The 18,493-nt window shown below is 43.9% G+C and overlaps 1 protein-coding gene across 3 annotated transcripts in view; it reads left to right on the top strand.

Moving 5' to 3' along the window:
* The first annotated feature begins 1,434 nt into the window (after window positions 1–1,434).
* The window catches only part of NR1D2 (nuclear receptor subfamily 1 group D member 2), a 31,178-nt gene continuing 14,119 nt past the window's right edge, over window positions 1,435–18,493 (top strand). Inside the window, exons 1-7 of one of the 3 annotated variants that reach the window (XM_066585047.1) lie at window positions 1,437–1,720; window positions 8,284–8,601; window positions 9,746–9,834; window positions 10,704–10,848; window positions 13,170–13,807; window positions 14,280–14,465; window positions 16,215–16,425. In XM_066585047.1, coding sequence (XP_066441144.1) covers window positions 1,705–1,720; window positions 8,284–8,601; window positions 9,746–9,834; window positions 10,704–10,848; window positions 13,170–13,807; window positions 14,280–14,465; window positions 16,215–16,425 — 1,603 coding nt within the window. In that variant the 5' untranslated portion in view covers window positions 1,437–1,704. Of the gene's footprint in view, window positions 1,721–8,283; window positions 8,602–9,745; window positions 9,835–10,703; window positions 10,849–13,169; window positions 13,808–14,279; window positions 14,466–16,214; window positions 16,426–18,493 lie in introns of those variants that run through there. The other 2 variants (XM_066585050.1, XM_066585049.1) reach the window with 2 other exon arrangements.

The raw sequence follows: 18,493 nt of genomic DNA, 5'->3' as shown, positions 1-18,493 counted from the left end.
CTTTAAGGTTCTGAGGAACGTGAAATCTTAAGGACATGCAGCGATTTATTTCCCTCACAGCAGCACTCATGTGATGACTCCATGGAAAACAATAGAGATCGTATTCGTGCTTGTGTGCTTGTAGCCTCAGTGTGGCGCTGTTTCTCCCTCCGCAGTGAACGTAGCATCAGCTGAACGTGCGCAGTCGGAGCTCCATTCATTTCAGTGGAGTTGACAAATATACGCGATCGCTTGCCGTGCGGCCATATCCACGGCCCCACTGAAAGTGAATGAAGTGTCAGCACTAGAAATGAGCGAGCATACGCGGCCACGCCCCTTTTTCGCCCGAGCGCAAAAGATTCGGGGGGCGCCGTGGGTGAGTGGGGGGTTGCAGCGGGGAGTGGGGGGAGAGGGAGAGAGGGCTCCCCCCTGTTCCCCGCTGCTGCCCCCCGCTCCGCCACACCTCCCCCCGCCCCCTCCCGAATCTTTTCACCCGAGTACAGAAGTACTCGAAAATCGCGGTGCTCGATCGAGTAATTACTCGAAACGAGTACGTTCGCTCATCTCTAGTCAGCACGCTTGCGCCAACGTCGCGCCATTCAGTTTCCTCCTCACTGTGGGGGGTGCAGTAAGGCCGGCTTCACACAAGCGTATGCGTATTGGTCCGCACATGAATGTAGCCTTTTCTTGGAACGAATGCTTCTTTTGCGCGCGCATCGCCGTATTTTACTGTTCTTTTTGCGCCCACAAGGAGTGTTCATTCGCGTGCGGCAAACAAAGACGCATCAATTAAAATGGCTAATGAGCCTTAGTGCGTGCCAGATGGGTTCTTTTTCCTGCCCAATTAAGCAGTGTTTCACGCATCTTCTTGCGTATTGCACAGACATTTGCGCATGCCGTTGACTGCGAGACCTTTGATCTGCTGATACGCAGAAAAATACATGTTCTTGAATTGCGGATGGGATGGGGACAGGATCCCCTCTGGTGAGACCCCCGCGATCAGCAAGTTAACCCTTATACTGCGAATACGGAATAGCTTGTGATCGCAGTCCGCGTTATGGGGGGGGGGGATCCCAAATTGAATGAATTTAAAGTCCTGTCACGCACATGACTTTGGTCTTTTTTTTGGATCGGAAGAAGTGAGCGAAGGGTTAATGTGAAGGCGCAGTGCGGGGGTCTGCAGCCGGACCACCGGTAGACCATGTGCCAATTACAGGTGACGGCTGTTGGGCTCATTAGCCAGAACACGGTGTCCCACAAGCCATCCAGCTGACATGTGTCCGGCAGCGCTCGCCTGCTCTGGAGGAGGAGCTGCAGCTGGGAGCATGTTCTGCAATGAGTAATTCATGGCAAGCAGAGCATTAGCCAGAACACGGTGTCCCACAAACCATCCAGCTTGACATGTGTCCGGCAGCGCTCGCCTGCTCCGGAGGAGGAGCTGCAGCTGGGAGCATGTTCTGCAATGAGTAATTCATGGCAAGCAGAGGCAGATCCGCCCCTGGAGAAGGCTGTGTCCTAGGAAGAGGCAGAAGTAGTCCTCAGAGGGAAGGTGACAGCCAGCAGGACAGTGGGGACCCCGGAGGGCAGCAGGGCTTCTCCCCCAACATGGATCTGTGGGCAGCATGAATAGCTGAAGCCAGGAGGGAGAGACGGAGGACCCTGCGAGGGGAGCCCCACCTGCACTACAGACCCCCGTACACAACGTAACCCCCCAACCGCAGCAACATGGAGAATAATGCAGGTAAGTGTCCCATGTGGGGGGATCTGTTAACACTTTAATGTCCAGTGCCTAGTCTAAGGATGTGTGTGGTTGTCCTTTTAACTGTTGTTGGACTACATTTCCCAGAATGCACTGCTGTGAACGATGTATCTGCCTGTATAAACAGGTTGCACTGTGAATTCTGTCATGTTAGACGGATACATCGGGGTAAGAGCAGCCTTATGGTGTGAGCAGCGCGGGCTACAGCGGGGAGAAGGCAGCCGGCCGCCCGGGTCCTGTCAGCCAGCAGGATCACGTGGACTGGCCGCTCTAGCCATGTGCGGCTTGTGTTTACGTTCTGCCCAGCGCGCCTTCTGATTGGCCGCTGTCCTGCGCGACGTCATGATTATATAATGAGACAGGGCGCCGAGCGGCCCTCCACGTGAGGCTGCCGTGACCTATTTTCTAGAACACATGGATTCCAGACATGAGACCGGTAGCCAATCAGTGACGAGACTGAATTGGCTTGGCCACACCTCTTCATTTTGCTTGCAGGTGGCCTCTGAGGCGCTCGTTGATTGGCTGGGTGATGGGACTCGGCGGTTGAGATGTGCGAGTACACGTGTGTGAGGGGGCGGGGCCTGTACCTGAGGAGAGCGGGCAGGGGGCGGGGCTGTTGTGTTATATAGGGGGCACAATGGCGGCACTGGAAATGTGTATTGTATTGTGTTACTAGTCCGTCACGACATAGGAGGTGGTGACGTGAGGGGAAGATTATATACAGAGCTAGCCCTTCTGTCCCCCCCTCCATAGACTGTAAGCTCTTGTGCACAGAGCTGTCATTCCTAAAGTACAATTGTCTCATCACTGAGGGCTCGCACACATGAACGTATTTGCGTCGCGTATTAAAGGCGCAATTTTTGCCCGCATCATATGCAGTGAACAGAACCTATGGATTCCAATAGCCTTGCTCACCCGAGCGTATTTTTTTGTCACACATAAAGCGCAATTGCGTTTTACGTACCGCAACAGCCCATTGACGTCAATGCACGCGCGTAAATAACGGGACAGCTGCGGGATTTTGTGCGCCCGTTTTTGCATGCAGTATAGTTGCGCACAAACATGCTGGAACGGGCAAAATACATGCGCAAGCGGGTTTTTTTCCAGTCGTGTAGATACGCTGCGTATTTATACGGCCGAAATATGCTTCCGCCTGTGCGGAGCGTCCATAATGCTGTACGTAATGACTGAGCTTGTCTGACCTGTGTGAGGCGCTGCGGAATAAGTCGGCGCTATATAGCAATTATTAACCCCTTAATGATTGGGGGGGGGGGGGTTTACCTCCATTTTTGTTTTTTCTCCCCTACTCTCAAAAAATTCCACCTCTCCTCTTTTTGCCTTCATGGCTGTCGGAGGACTTTTTTCCTTGCATTATATATATATTTTGTAATGTTACTATTTATTGAACTAAAAACTTTCTAAATGGAGTGAAATGGGGGAAAAAATGCAATTCCGCCATCTTGGGAATAGGGGGCTCCCGTTTTTACGGCATACGTACTGCCGCAAAAATAACTAGCTCAGTAAGCGCATGAGCGGCGCCTCCAACACCTGTTTTCCCCAAGATTCCCAGGCGCAATTGCACCGACCGGTCTGAATGAGACCATGGGGGCCAGTTTCACACGGCTGAGAAAATCGTGTGAGATTTGCGCGTTGCGGGTCATACGCATGAACGTTGTTTTTTTTTCTCACGCATCACAGGGCAGGAAAAAAAATCGCAGCATGTCCTATCTTTGGGTGTCCTTTCAGAACGCATCGCCCATTGTTTTTAAAACACCGCACGGCGTTCCGGGTGCCCGTGAGTGCGACGCGATGTGAAGTTTTCCTATTAAAAACAATGAGAAACACTGCGATCTTTTTAGCCGCTGCGGCGGATCGCCACTTTCCTGAAACAATGTGAGACGGTTTTTAACGAAAACAACGTCTCACACCCATGGGGACGTCGCATGTTAGCGAGCGCGCTAATGGCCCAATATCGCCTTTGCCTATGTTAAATTAGACTTAGATCTGCGTATTTTCGTGTGGAATTGCGCAGCTGCGGATTCGGCTGCTTCCTTCCGCGTAAGGGGATTCATTTTCCGTGCTCCTACAATGGACATTCCGCAGCATTCACAGGACGGGCCGTCTGGAGAGGATCTCAGAAATCTCTTTTACGTCCGGTCCGAAAACGTCCGCACCAAATCCGCAGCGTTTATAAAAAATCTGCAGCGTTTTTGTTTATGCTGCTCAACTCTAGAAATGCAAGGGTTAAAATTTGCGCCAGATCTGAAACGCCAATCTGCACCATTTAGAGCGGATCTGGTGACTGCGCACTTGCGGCACATTTGCTCGTTTTTCGCTGCAGGAAGCCTGCGGCAGATACGTCCCACGTGAAGGAGGCCTCGGGCTAGTTTCACACGGCCGAACGTGATATAGAGTCGCGAAACTCCACCCTATCTCGCGCGATGTTCCCGCAGATCTGAGGCGGTTTTGTGTCAAAATCGCCTCTCATCACTTCCGTACAGCTGCGGTCCTCCGGCGCGGCCCGTGTTTCCCATTGATTTCAATGTGAAACCTCGCATCTAAGCGCCAAATATGCGAGGTATGTACGGTAAAAGACGGTAAAACCTGTTTGATCAGAACTGTCAGCACTCTTTAATGACAAGTCTACTAAGACTGTGGTGATGCCCTGTCCTCCCTTCCAGCTCAGAAACATGTCCAAGCATGTGATATAGACATATATATGTATACATACACACTTGTGTATATATGTGTGTATATATATATAACTCTCCCAGTACTCCTGTGTCTCCAGCTCTACAGACAAACCTTGCATGGAGTCTTATTCTGCAGACATCTAGAGACCAGCTGAGTATGGGAGATGGTAGGGAGTATGACTGCAGCATCAGACTACATATGGGATTTCCTCAAGTAACCATGGCAACACATACATCTGCATAGAAGCTATATACGATAGGAGGGGATAACAGTTTAACATTTATATGCAGATTGGAGATTAATGTAATTGGTGGGAAACCCCTTTAAATTCAATAAAAAACCATATGGCCCCTCAGGTTATATTGAGGCAGTGTGACAGTGACTTAGGGGCCGTTATGGATCGGTGTAATATGGGCGCCTTTTTGTTTCTGTAATATGGCCGCTAATCACAGCCATCCATGGGTCTAATGGCCTGAACTAAGATCCATGTTAGCAAGAATAATCTGATGGAGGAGAAATTATTTCACTGTGTTACAGGAGCTTAAAGAGACTCTCGCCATCTTCTTGCAGCCATTACAGTGATATGTCTGCTTCATGTATCTGTGCAGTAGTTTTGGAGAAACATGCATTTTAGTAGTAGCAGCCAGACAGAGAACTAGCCCTGGATATTCATGAGCTGCAGGTTAGCCACACCCATCTGCCCTCCAGCCAATGATTAGCAGCTCTTTCATCATGCACAGTAATAGGCAGACAGCAGTCAGTGACTGGAGGGCGGGGTGGGTGTAACTAGCCTGCAGCTCCTGAATATCCAGCTCCTGGTAGTCCTCTATACACGTGCTGGTACTGATAGTTTCTCCCAAACTACTGCCCAGATCACTGTAATCGGTGTGACAGGCACTACCTTGTGCTGCCCTCAATAGGGGTGGAAAAAGATGGTGACAAGAGTTTAACAAGGTTCACACCCGAGTGTTCTTTCTTGAGCCAAATTTGGAATGAAATACACTGTCTTACTTGCAGAATTCACTGCCGATTTTGGTGCGGATCGAGCGGCAGACTTCAGTTATTGCGTTGCGATGAATGAAACCCATGGACACATTCTGTGACAATTCCACTCGTTGGGCATGATGCAGAATTGAAAATCCGCAGCCGATTCTTTTATGCTCCATACACTAACACTGTAGGACCTTGTAGCGGAATGTGGATGCGGATTCCACACCTGGATTGTGAACTCACCCTAAGGGCCAATTCACATGGCTGGATTTTCGGGCCATGTGCTTTCTGTGTATTCCATGGATGACACATGGCCTATGAGGTTTTGGCCTATGGGTGCGTCTATTAAACTTGCTGAATGTTTCGAACACTGACCAACAATAAAGGCAGTAACTTGGGATCAGCACACAACGTACTTCCAGCCAGCGAATCCAGACTTGTCTTTGTTCCTGGATCCCCGTCTGCGGTATCCGTGTCCCATCGGATTTCTACTAACTCGGCTGTTTGTTCTCCGGGGTGAAGCTGCCTTTGGTTCTTGACGGCTGTCATGGTCAGCCATATCTGCTCTCACTGGGCTCTCCTACCTTCCTCTCCTCTCGGCCATATCCCTCACACTGTGCAGATACGTCTTATTATAAGTCTAGGGCTAGAAGATAGGCAACACAATCTGTTATCGGTGACAAACTATCTCTTTGCCTATCGGGGATGTGCGATGTGGGCGTTTCACATCCAAACAATCATCTATAGTCCGATATTGGCTGGATGAAGTATACTCCTGGGTACAGTAATGAGCTGGAATGATTAGTAAGCCATGCACTTGTTAGTGAAGGAGAGAAGGTCTCACATTTCTATAGAGAATGGGTTTTCAGTGTTTCCTGCATCCTGTGCCGTACGGGGAGAACACGTGTTCAGCCACTTTGATCCCAGTTAAAAGAGACACAAGGACATTCTTAACTAAACATGTGTTTTTAGCCTGGGGAGGGGAGTATGTCTGCCCAGGGGGACTTATGTAACCGGAGGAGCTGAACTAAGGAGCTAAGGGATAAAAGCAGATGCTATTTTATCAAAGATACAATGACATAAGGTAAACAGTGTCATGTATTGGAGGGCATTACCAAATGTAAAGCAGGAGGAATAATCAACACCAAAACCGTTCCGTGCATGTAATACTACAGACTGAAAGCTTTCTATTATGCTTCATTATGTTTGCATGTTAGTGTTCATATACCCCGTTTCCCTGAAAATAAGACAGGGTCTTATATTAATTTTTGCTCCAAAAGATTTAATTTTTTCATATACCGTGGTGTTAAAGGGAATCCACCCATAGGTCCATACTGGTATAGATGTACCTGTGCCCAACTGGGTATGATATCTAGTCTCATGGGCAAAAGTGTAGAATGGTTAGTGTCACTCTCAGTAGTAACTTAACCTATTTTATAGTTAATTGCCATACAGTCAGGAATGAATCCTTGGTCGTAGGCAAACATATTTGATTGGGCTCCTTCCTCAATAAAAGTGGTACATCATGGGTAGCTTGCTTAAAGGGATTATCTCATGGAAACAATTTATTAGGGTATAAGGGCTTCATAGTCTGCTTTCCCCACTTGGGACTTCCCTCTATGAGCCAGAGCCTAAGGCGGCTTGAGCTATTCATATATTATATACATGTACCTGAATGGCAGCCATGTAATGCTACATTTCCCTTCTTTCCCCTCGTGGCCCACCTCCAATCTGAAAGAAGCAAATGCTTTACATTGGATATAAACTTTATATAACTAGTTTCTGCCTAGGTTGACAGGACCCAATGAGAATCTAGTGAGAGAGTTTGTGAAGGCAGCTGAAACGTCCTCCCATATTTCCTGATGGCGACTACAAGGCTTGGCATTTAGGAATTAACATGCCTGATCTATTTTTTTTTAATCAGGAGATAATCGGAGCCACAAGTGCCCTTATCACCCTTTTCCAATGGCAATAAAAAAAAATGCATGTCCAGCCACCAGATTTTTTTCTACATAGCAGTGCAGGCAGACCGAGAATTGAAGCTCTGTGCATGGAGACCAGAGCTCTTACACAAAACAACGAAAAAAGTTGTATTAATGCCACATATTAGACTTTTAGATTTTTCCCTTGTCCTGGAGCTGGAAGTGTCTGGACAGAATTGGTTGGTGTGGGCACTGAGGCGGTTGCCCACTTTTCCTTCCTTAGAATTTGGTGCTGGGTACACTGCTAAACAGAGTAAAGCCCCATTTGCACGCAACGATTATCGCTCAAAATTTGTCCAAACGATGGTATTTGAGCGATAGCCATTGCATGTAAATGCGCACCCATCGTGCATTTCTCTTCCACTGTTCGTTCATTGCTGACTTAAAGTCAGCATAAAATCCATTGTCTCGATAGCAGGGACCGCATGCTGAGCTCTCCATGGGAAGCGCTGATAACATTGAACACAGCGTGCAGCCCGCGGCAGAACAAAGGAGATGTATTTAGAGAACAGACCACCTGCTGTTCTGTAAATACATGTACATGAAGTTAATAAGCTACTAATGGCAATTAGTGCCCATTAGTAGCGTATGCAAAATGATTGCTCAAAACTGTCATTCAAACTATCTTTTGAATGAATTTAGAGCAATCATCTTTGCGTGTAAATGGGGTTTAGGCTAACTTCACATTAGCTTTTTTTGTTTCCGTCTAGATTTTCTACCGTTATTTTTGCGCCTATAGACATGCATTAGAACTGAAGAGCTTCTATTTCAATCCATTTGTCAATTTTCTGTCACCATTCTGTTTTAAAAATTGAATGGTCCTCTTATTTGCATGAGATCTTTAGGACTTAATAACTGGCCATGTCTTCTCTCTTCTAGGTGGTGTCATTGCTTATATCAGCTCCTCAAGCTCAGCCTCCAGCCCTTCCTCCTGCCACAGCGAGAGCTCCAATAGTAGTTTCCAGTCTTCATCCTCCTCTCTTCCATCCTCCCCCAGCAGTTCTGCCTCTGAGGGTAGCAGTGGTGGAAGCAATGGTGGGAGCATCGGAAATTGTAGCGGCAGAAGTGACCTTCCAAGTGGGAGCCTCACCACCCTAGAGGAACCTCAGAAGAACCAGCAGGTGGACACACTGTGCATAAAAACAACCTATACTAGTGCAGCAATCCTAACCAAAGGCCATGGCGGAGTCACCACTAGTAAGAGATTCTGAATTCTTGCCTGTAGTACTGAATCTTAACTTACATTAAAAAGAATATACCTGTCATTGTGCATGGCACTACGGTTGAAAACTTAGAGGGTTGCATGAAACTTAAAACACATAGCCCATTCTTCTAAAAATTAGTGCTACTTTCAAGTCAATGGAGCTGAGCAACAGTACCTCACAGAGCTTTTTTTTAAAAATTCGATACAACCCCTTTAAGAAGGAACATCTGTAAGTAGATAAAGTCTACTGACCATGTCTTCTTATCCAACAGTGTGTTAGACCAACTACTTGGTTTTAAGCCTTTATCTCTCCTCTCCTGAAAGTTCCTATCAACTAATTTATGACCACAATTACAAATTAGCTGGAAAGCAGGTTCAAGTGAGGAGAGAGAAACTAAGGGCAACTTTTACACGGTACAATTTGTGGTATGTGGATGTCCGACAATCCATTCCAGCGATGATCGTTCCTGTGCTTTTACACAGCAACGAGCATCACTGGAGAATAGAGGTGGAGCAGCCGGGGGATTTGTTCCAGTCCGCCCACCTCCAGTCGCATAAATGAGCGACTGCCTGTTTACACGGCCGACCTCTCGTTCAGTTTTCTGCATGCAGAAACTGAACAACGAATGGGAAGCAAACTAATTCTCATTCATCGTTTAGTTGGGGCATGCCTTTACACTGAGCGATAAGCCTTCAGATTTCCACTGGATGCAGGAATGTGAACGATTTACTGGCCCGTGTAAAAGGGCCCTCAGTTGTCACACTAGCACACTGATGGTTCTGAAGGGAGGTGCATTCTGCGACTTGCTATGTAGAGTGATATGTAGAAACTGCAGAAGCCAAACGATGCAATATTTTTTTTTTAATTAAATCTTACCGCAAAATTGCAGCCGAAAATATTAGATTAGTAGAAAAATGCCCCTAAACATATCCATAGCCTTAGAAGGTGAGCTTTAACTTCAACACATTTTCTTCTCTTTTCAGCAAACAGAGCCAACAAAAAATATACATCGGAAAAACCTTAATCTTGGTGTCCCTTTAATACAATGCAAATATAAAAACAGGACAGATATAGGCTTAATTATGTTACAAATGTTTTGACAATAGTGTAATCATAATCTGGTGATTGTTTTTCAGAATTTAACGGAATGATACTTCTGTGTAAGGTGTGTGGAGATGTAGCCTCTGGGTTTCACTATGGAGTCCACGCCTGTGAAGGCTGTAAGGTAAGGGTCATTACTTCTAATGCAGTAATTCAGTAATTGTGTATATAGTGTATTTTGGATACATAAACATCATATTCTTCTTTATATATTTTCCCTGTGTGTGTGTTATATATCTCAAACAGGGAAAATATATAAAGAAGAATATGATGTTTGTGCATCCTTGTACTCACCAATTAATCCTTTCCAATCCACTGTCTGACGTCTTCCTACATTCTGATTGAAGCTTGCACAGCTCTAATGTCAGAAGATGTCCGACAGGGTATTCTTCCTGTCTATTGCCAGCCACTCCGCTGTCGGAGCCTCTCTGGCACACACACACTGGCTTTAGCCAGCAGATGGCACTGTTGCATAACAGCAAAAAGAGAAAGCCTTTTAGGAAACCCTGAATCCAAAATTGGATTGGAAAGAGTTAAAGTTACCCAAGTAGAAATGGACAACAAAATACATACTATAAATATATTTTGTTGCCCGTACTATATATGTATTTTTGTTGTTGCTGTATGTAACTAGTTTTTGTATATAATATAACCACTGGTTACACACAGCATATGTAAGTAACATGCCAATAAAGAAGTACAAATGGATCTTGGACGACTCGCCAGCCTGCTTTCAGAAATACAACTTTCCATTGTTAAATTTAACCCTTGCTTAAAAAAGCATAGACTGTAGGATGTTGTCCGATTCAGTAAGACATGAATATACTGCATATTACTGCACAGGAAAGGAACATCTCAGAAGTAAAACTTCTGCAAAACAGAATATTTTGAGCTGCTTGTGCGTCCCGCAGCTCGATCCATAAGACACTATACAACTGATCGATTCGTTCCAGGCTGGAGACTGACTCTAATACAAGGATTATGTGTTCTTAGGGGTTTTTCCGAAGAAGCATTCAACAAAACATCCAGTACAAAAAGTGCCTCAAGAATGAGAGCTGTTCTATCATGAGGATGAACCGAAATCGCTGCCAGCAATGCCGTTTCAAGAAGTGTCTGTCTGTCGGCATGTCAAGAGATGGTATGTGCCAGTTGGGCATTTAAAACACAAAAATGTAGTTTGTTCAAATCATTGAGTGCTATACAGTTTAGGTTCTTATGAAAATAGACCTGTGATAAAAAAAATATTAGGACTTTTCTACGATTTGTAGGACTATAGATACAGTGTACAGAATACTAACTGATTTAAATGGCGTAATCTAGACCTCTACATAAAACTGAATGTAGGGGTTTACCCAGAATCACAGGTTTTTTCCTATCCACAGGTCAAACTTCACTTCTGCATCTGTTTTATGTTGCAGTAGATGTGGTGCACACAGTTAAGAGGGTGCATGTGTCGACGTTGCGAATAAGGAAGATGGAACAATGCCTCTGCAGTATTCCTGCACATCAATGTCCCAGGGGCAGATGAATGGCCTTATAAGTCTCCTCATTCGCCTTCTAGGTGCTCTCCTTAAGGAGAGATGATACCCTATCCGACTCACATCACAGGCCTCTCACTAGCCAAGTCAGAATCCTACTGCACACTGATGAGGGGCAAACACCCCGAAACAGCTGTCTGTGTATGGATTCTGGCTTGGTTTTCAATTCCTAATCATTGTTATAAGACCTGTATAAAGGGTTGAACATTGATTTGCAGGATTGCTGCCATCCAATAGGTGGCGCTGCTGAGATATTGTCCCATCTTCCTTCTTTGCATATATTTCCCAGAGCAGCATGCATGGCCTTAAGGATAAGTCTCCTCACTCACTTCCTAGGTGCTCTCCTTAAGGGGAGATGATACCCCTCCCGAATGAGGTTGCAACAAATGCTGTTTTGCATTACAGTGCCCATTAACACAGGTGGTAAAGTGGCACCATGCCCCCTAATATACCCTCCTCAGTATTTTATGTTACCTGCCTTTACTAACATTCACATCAATAATATCTATGAAGACATACAGAAAGAGGCTGCAATTGCTTGATGGTTCATTTGTAGGCAATCAAGCGAAGAAGTGAAACATGACCTTAATTGTTTTGTCCTCCTGCTGATCACTGACCTCCTCACTTTGCTTCCTAGAACCAATATTTATATCAGTTTAAATGAAGAAGATAAAGTTGCAGTTTCTTGCACCAAATATATTAAAAGGCACACATCTCTTAATAAACTTGGCGCTTTTGGAAATGTCTAATAGTTAGGAAGTCAAATCAAGGCCTACTATGGGTGTCAACACTTGTGCCGTTTTTATGTTTTCTTCTTGGTAGACTTCACTAAAACTACCCCATTGAAGGTCATGCTCATATTTTTTGTAGTGTCTTAGATTTGGTGGGTGATGATAAAAGTCGGAAATTTTAGCACAAATTTGACACAAGTCATCATTTGCAATGTTTTTGATGCACTTTACACCAAAAACCGATGTAAACTGCTAAGTAAATGCGTCCCTATTGTATGTCTTATGGATATAATATCTCCATGTTAAAAATAGAGAAAGAAATCAAGTACAAAACATCATATTGCCGAGTAGATTTGGTTATTTGGGAAGAAAATGCTGGAAATGCTCAGAGAAACCATAACGAATATAAAGCATTGACAAAATCCACAAGGTATAGAAGACTCTGTCTGCCCAGGAGTCAATTTGACTTACTGATCACACGAACTTCCATAGATGTTAAAAGGGTTTTCCGAGTAATAAACACATTGGTGGCAGTTGGGGGATGAATCCTATATTTAACAACAATACTCCCCTCTCCGCTGCCACGTTGCTCTGATCGTTTGATCTGTTGTTTACTGCAGCGATCACATGGTTGTTTACATATGGGACCGCTGTAGCCAGTGGGAGGCCCCAACACAGGTTGTCACAAGTGACATCCTATAAACTTGCTGGGGCTTCTAAATTAGCAACACACATAACCGGTTTATGGGACTTCAGCAGGCTAGAAGACCAGTATAATTGTCATTGGCTCTGTTATAAACTGCAGTCACGACTATAATATGACCAGAGCCTAAATAAACTTAAAAAACATCCACAAAAATTCAAGGGCAAACCATTTTTATATATTTTTACATCTGTACCATTTATAATAGACACCGTAGCATTATGTCTGATCCTAATGATGACCGACAAGCCTTATTGACTTATAGTGGGTCTTTCAGATTCTTTCAAGGTTTCCATCACTCTGACAACAAAACCAGCACTGTATGCTGTTCTTACCATCCAAAGTGACGGAAACCTTGACAGACCCTCCAACAGAAGATCAACTCAGATGTGAACCGAGTCAGATTTTATGTAATCTATCAGGCATGGTACATCAAGTAATGATCTTGCTCACTTTTTTGAATTTTTGCTTTCTTTCCTCTCCACAGCTGTTCGTTTTGGTCGCATTCCAAAACGGGAAAAGCAGAGAATGCTGATTGAAATGCAGACTGCCATGAAGACGATGATGAACAGCCAATTCGGTAGCTCAGGACACCAAGAAGCACTGCCAGATTACCAAGCTTCACCTTCACTTTTGCCACCTATGCCCCCACCTGTTCAAGAAAAGTTGGACATCAGTGGTCCAAATAAAAGCTCCACTCCACCCGCACCTTCTTCTCTTCCTCCGCCTCCTTCATCGTCAGACGTTAGCAAAGATGATGTTATCGGTACGGTAACTAGGGCTCACAGAGAGACTTTTATGTATAACCAGGAGCCTTCTGAAGCCAACAACCAGAGAATGAATAATGTAAAGCATATGGCCAAGAGCAACAATATGCACTTCAATAACGGTGTCAGCACCGCTCGCTGTCCTGCTAGCCAAAGCCAGAATTACATAAACGGACAGCACCGAGACAAGATCACCCCTGGTTATTCCAACATCCATGCTGTTTACTCCAATGAACATAATATCAACATTTCTAATGGGCTCTTCCACAAAGGGTGTAGTAAAGGAGCCATGTTTGATGTATCCCAGGCTAACCATATGAATGGCTACCCGTGCAATAGAGGAAGGAGAATGCATCTGGTACAGAGTTCATTGATTATTTTTTTCTTCATTGGTATAAAAGTTAACTTTTTGAATCATATTTACAATTATCTATCTACCTATCTATCTCATATCCATCCATCTATCTCATCTCTATCTATCCATCTCATATCTATCCATCTCATATCTATCTATCTATCTATCTATCTATCTATCTATCTATCTATCTATCTATCTATCTATCTATCTATCTATCTATCTATCTATCTCATATCTATCTATCTATCTATCTATCTAATTTTCATGCTCTAATAAAATCATGTTGCTTTGTTAGCACCTCACTTAAACCTTTCCTAGTCTGCATCGTCTTCCTCGGCAGGCACAACTCCCTTTCCCATGCCTGTACTGCTGATTTATATTGTGCTGGAGAATTTTTGGAAATATGTTGAATGCCGCTAAGACGTGGATACTCCAGATCATGCTTTTTACTAATTTTATATACATTTTACAGGTCTGTCCTATGAGCATGTCTCCGTTCATAGACCCAAATAAATCAGGACCCCAGATCTGGGAAGAGTTCTCTATGAGTTTCACCCCGGCTGTAAAAGAGGTTGTAGAATTTGCCAAGCGTATTCCAGGATTTAAAGACCTTTCCCAGTATGATCAGGTCAACTTGCTGAAGGCTGGAACATTTGAGGTTAGCAATTAATTATGAACTTGTAATTTATAGGCTTTTCCTAGAGTAAGAAAACATGACTGTTGACTTCAACAGCACAACAAGCGTCCTCAAGATTTGTGTGGTCTTGCAGCTCAACCCTATATAATTTAAAGGAGTATTTTTGGATGTTACCTATCCTCAGGATAGGTGATCAGTAGTTGATCGGCATGGGTCCGCCACTCGAAATCTCTGGCGATCACTTCCGGTTCTAACGGCAATGAGGAGACAGAAATGTAATAAGAGGCATCGCTCCAATTGATTTTAATAGAAGTGAAGCCATCTATTACACTTATGGCTGTGATCACCAATGACGACATCCAGCCCTATCGCACAGATAGCGGGTCGGTGGATCGATCAAGTATTGATGACCTATCCTGAGGATAGATCATCAATATTAAAACCCCTTTTAATGAAGCTGAGTTGCAAAACCAGATGGACAGGTGCAGCACTGCTAGTGAAAGACTTGTCTGTATATTGGGATGTATTGTGGGTCCCAGTTGCTTGAGAATCATTGACATTCAGTGTGATAGTGTTCTACGGGCAAACATTATATTATTATATAATGACATTCTACTGGGCCTTAACATAAGTATAATTAGTGCAGATATCTGGTTTATTCCATAATGTACAAACAAGAATGCCTCAGGGTAACACCAGGCTTATTTTTCAATATATACACAACCAATGCCCGCATGGCAATAAATAGCCCATGGTTGCATCTCTTAATAAAATGTAACTTTTAGTAATTACATCAAAATGAAGAAGGCTAGAGAAATTAAAAATACAAATATCCAGCTTTGCTTCAACACTGGAGGGTTAAACAACCTTGGTCAGCTCCCAGATATTGTTCCCCTGAGGAGGCCTTTAAATTGCCATAATGTGTGTGTGTGTGTGTGTGTGTTTCTATATCTATCTCTGAAGTAATGCTGCCATCCAATAGTTGGCGCTGTAGAGGTATTTTTCCATCTTTCTTATTTGCATAAATTTCCCAGAGATGCTAGCATCGCCTTATAAAGTCTCCTTACTCCTCTTTTAGGTGTCCCCACACCCCTTTTGGGTGCTCTCCTTGGGAAGAAACTATGCCATCCCCTGACCCACTCACCCCCTAGGTCTCTCCACACACTTTTTGGGTGCTCTCCTTAAGAAACATGACACCGCTTCTGTCCCATCTATCTCTTTAGGCACAAATATCCAGGCTAGTAGGCAGCAGGGACTCGCCTATTATTAACAGGTTGACAAGTATAGGAAGAAAACTGATGATGGGTTCCTTTCTAGCAGTCATACAATATCTGGGAACTGAAATAAGCTTAAGGTTTATTTAACCCTCCAGTGTTGAAGCAAAGCTAGATATTTGTTTTTGCAATTTTTCCAGCCTCCTTAATTAACAAAATTAATAAAAGTTACATTGTAATAAGAGATGCAACTATAGGCCATTTATTGCCCTGTGGGCATTAGTCTTGTATGTATTGATATCTGATGCATGACACAAGTCAATGTAACTCATTAAAAAGAAACTTGCAAAGAAAACGTTTTTCTTCGCAACAAGTGCCCCGTGTTAGTCCACTGTCCATGCGTCAGAAAGCTGAATCTGCCCACCAAAGGTCTTCATTAAAGTTTGCTGCATACAACGGTGTATTTGGTAATATGAAAACCTGCACTTTGTACATTTCTTCAATGGTGATGAAATAAAAAATTAAATGTTTGTCATCTTTTCTTTTTTTTTGCCAGGTATTGATGGTACGGTTTGCGTCATTGTTTGACGCAAAGGATCGTACTGTGACCTTTCTTAGTGGGAAAAAGTACAGTGTGGATGAGCTCCGCTCCATGGGAGCCGGGGAGCTGCTGAACTCTGTTTTTGAATTCAGTGAGAAGCTTAGTGCTCTGCAGCTTAGTGAGGAGGAGATGAGTTTGTTTACAGCAGTTGTCCTCGTCTCTGCTGGTAAGAACAAAAAGATACTTTCTCTTTTTCTTTCTTAACATTGCTTGTCCTCTCCGAACAAATCTTTGATCACTGTCTCATTAACTGCAAATGCAGTACTGTTGACTACATCAAAAATCTATAGAGTACCCACACTTTAAGATGACTTTTCAGGATAATCTACCATGTCTGTGGACACGAGGAATAACACTGTATCTGATTATTATATCACTTGTATCCTGTATTTTTCACCAGTTTTCCCCACTGCAGGTTGTACCTTTAATTTGCAGTTCTCAATGAGCTGGAGGGTGGAGACTATCTGCTGTGCTGTCTTCTATACACTGCACATAGATAAAACCGTAGATTATGCCACCTAAATTGCTATACACACCATCATCAGAATCCTAGTAGCTGTAAATCACCAGTTAGCATCTGCAGCACATATGGGTGAGTCTCTCTAGTCCCACTCCCCTCTTCATGGACGGCTACAGGCAGCATGAGTCATCATTCCTCTCCACTTCCTGCTATCTGTCTTGTTATCTCTGTTACTAGAGACAGACTTCACTTGACAGCAAGCAGTGGAAAGCAAATTAGATGGAAGGGAGACCCCTAGTGGCCAGCACTTTAGAGTGATTTTTGTTTAATACAGAAAGGTTATTTGAGGTAAGTAAAGTCATTTGTATCTTTGCTAGTTCTCACATGACCTTTCATATTAACACAAGTCGTCTCAAAGTGTGGGGACCATTTGAAGACGTGACATCAGAGAAAAACTTTTCCAGCCTGTAAGTCAGGCAGCATAAAGACCGTATCAGAGGGTTTTACTGGAAGTGGTATTCCCACCAGTTGGTTCTGGTCGTGACCAGAACAAACTAGTTTTCTGCATCAGTGGAAATACTAGTGGCTGGATTTGACACTGATTTGATATTTGTCAATTGATAGACCTTTCATTCTTGTATTACCATAAAAAATTCCAATATTATCGGATGTTATGGACCTGATAGATCTGTCGCTGTTGTCTTAAAGGGGTTATCTAGTTTTCAAAAATTTATGGCCTGTTTTCTGCTGCTATGAAAACCACCAAGTACACAGAGTACAAATAGGATCACTATTGGATGTAAACAGTGAAAAAGTGGCATTGCTCACAGGAGCTCCGCAGCCGCTACAAAGAACTGATCGGTGGGGTTGCCAGCAGGAGATGGACTCCCAGAAATCAGATATGGATTATTCTGAGGATCGGTCATGAATTTTTAAAAACTACAAAACTGCTTTAAAACATTATGTAAGATGCTTCCAGGAAATTACGAAAGTTGATGTATACCCAGGATATGTCATCAATAGTTGACTGGCTGGGTTCCACTGCTCAGGACCCCGGCTGATTGGGTGCTTGCAGTCCACGCCACTACACACAGGGGTACGGAGCGGGGTCCTTGATTTAATGTAATTGTTGTCTTTAACTATCTTTAAGTGTTGAATGTTATTCAAGATAAAAGAGTTTTGAGTTTGACTGTTTGCATGATTAGTGTTGATGTTTAATAAATAATAATTTTTCTAATTGCTTATAGAGGTTTTCCAGGGAAATATTGATGACGTATCCTCAGGGTAGGTCATCAATAGTTGATCAGCTCTGGTCTGCCACTCTGGACCCCAACCAATCAGCAGATTGGGTCCTAGCTGTTGGCGCCACAAAACACAGGTACAGAGCGGAAGCTACTGCCCCGACCCCTGTGTAGTGGCCAACGTTGTAAATGCAGGTGCAGCTTCAATTGATTTTAATTAGAGCTGTGCCTGCAGTTACAAGCATTGGCCACTACACAGGAGTCAGAGCTAAGCGCTCCCACTCCGTACCCCTATGTGAAATGGTGCTGACAGCAGGCGCCCAACCAGCTGGGAACCTGAGCAATGGTCCCCAGCCGATCAACTATTGATGACCTACCCTGAGGATACATAATCAATAGTATTTTCCTGGAAAAACCCTTTAAGCAGTGACCAAATTATAATCTATTAAATGCTCTATTTAACGTAATCGTTGTCCTTAGCTTTCTCTGAAGTAAGCCTTGAGTGTTATTCAAGGTAAAAGAGCATTGAGTTT

This window comes from Eleutherodactylus coqui, chromosome 12, assembly GCF_035609145.1.
Source record: "Eleutherodactylus coqui strain aEleCoq1 chromosome 12, aEleCoq1.hap1, whole genome shotgun sequence".
Classification (NCBI taxonomy): Eukaryota; Metazoa; Chordata; class Amphibia; order Anura; family Eleutherodactylidae; genus Eleutherodactylus; species Eleutherodactylus coqui.
This window is presented reverse-complemented; position numbering and strand designations above follow the sequence as displayed.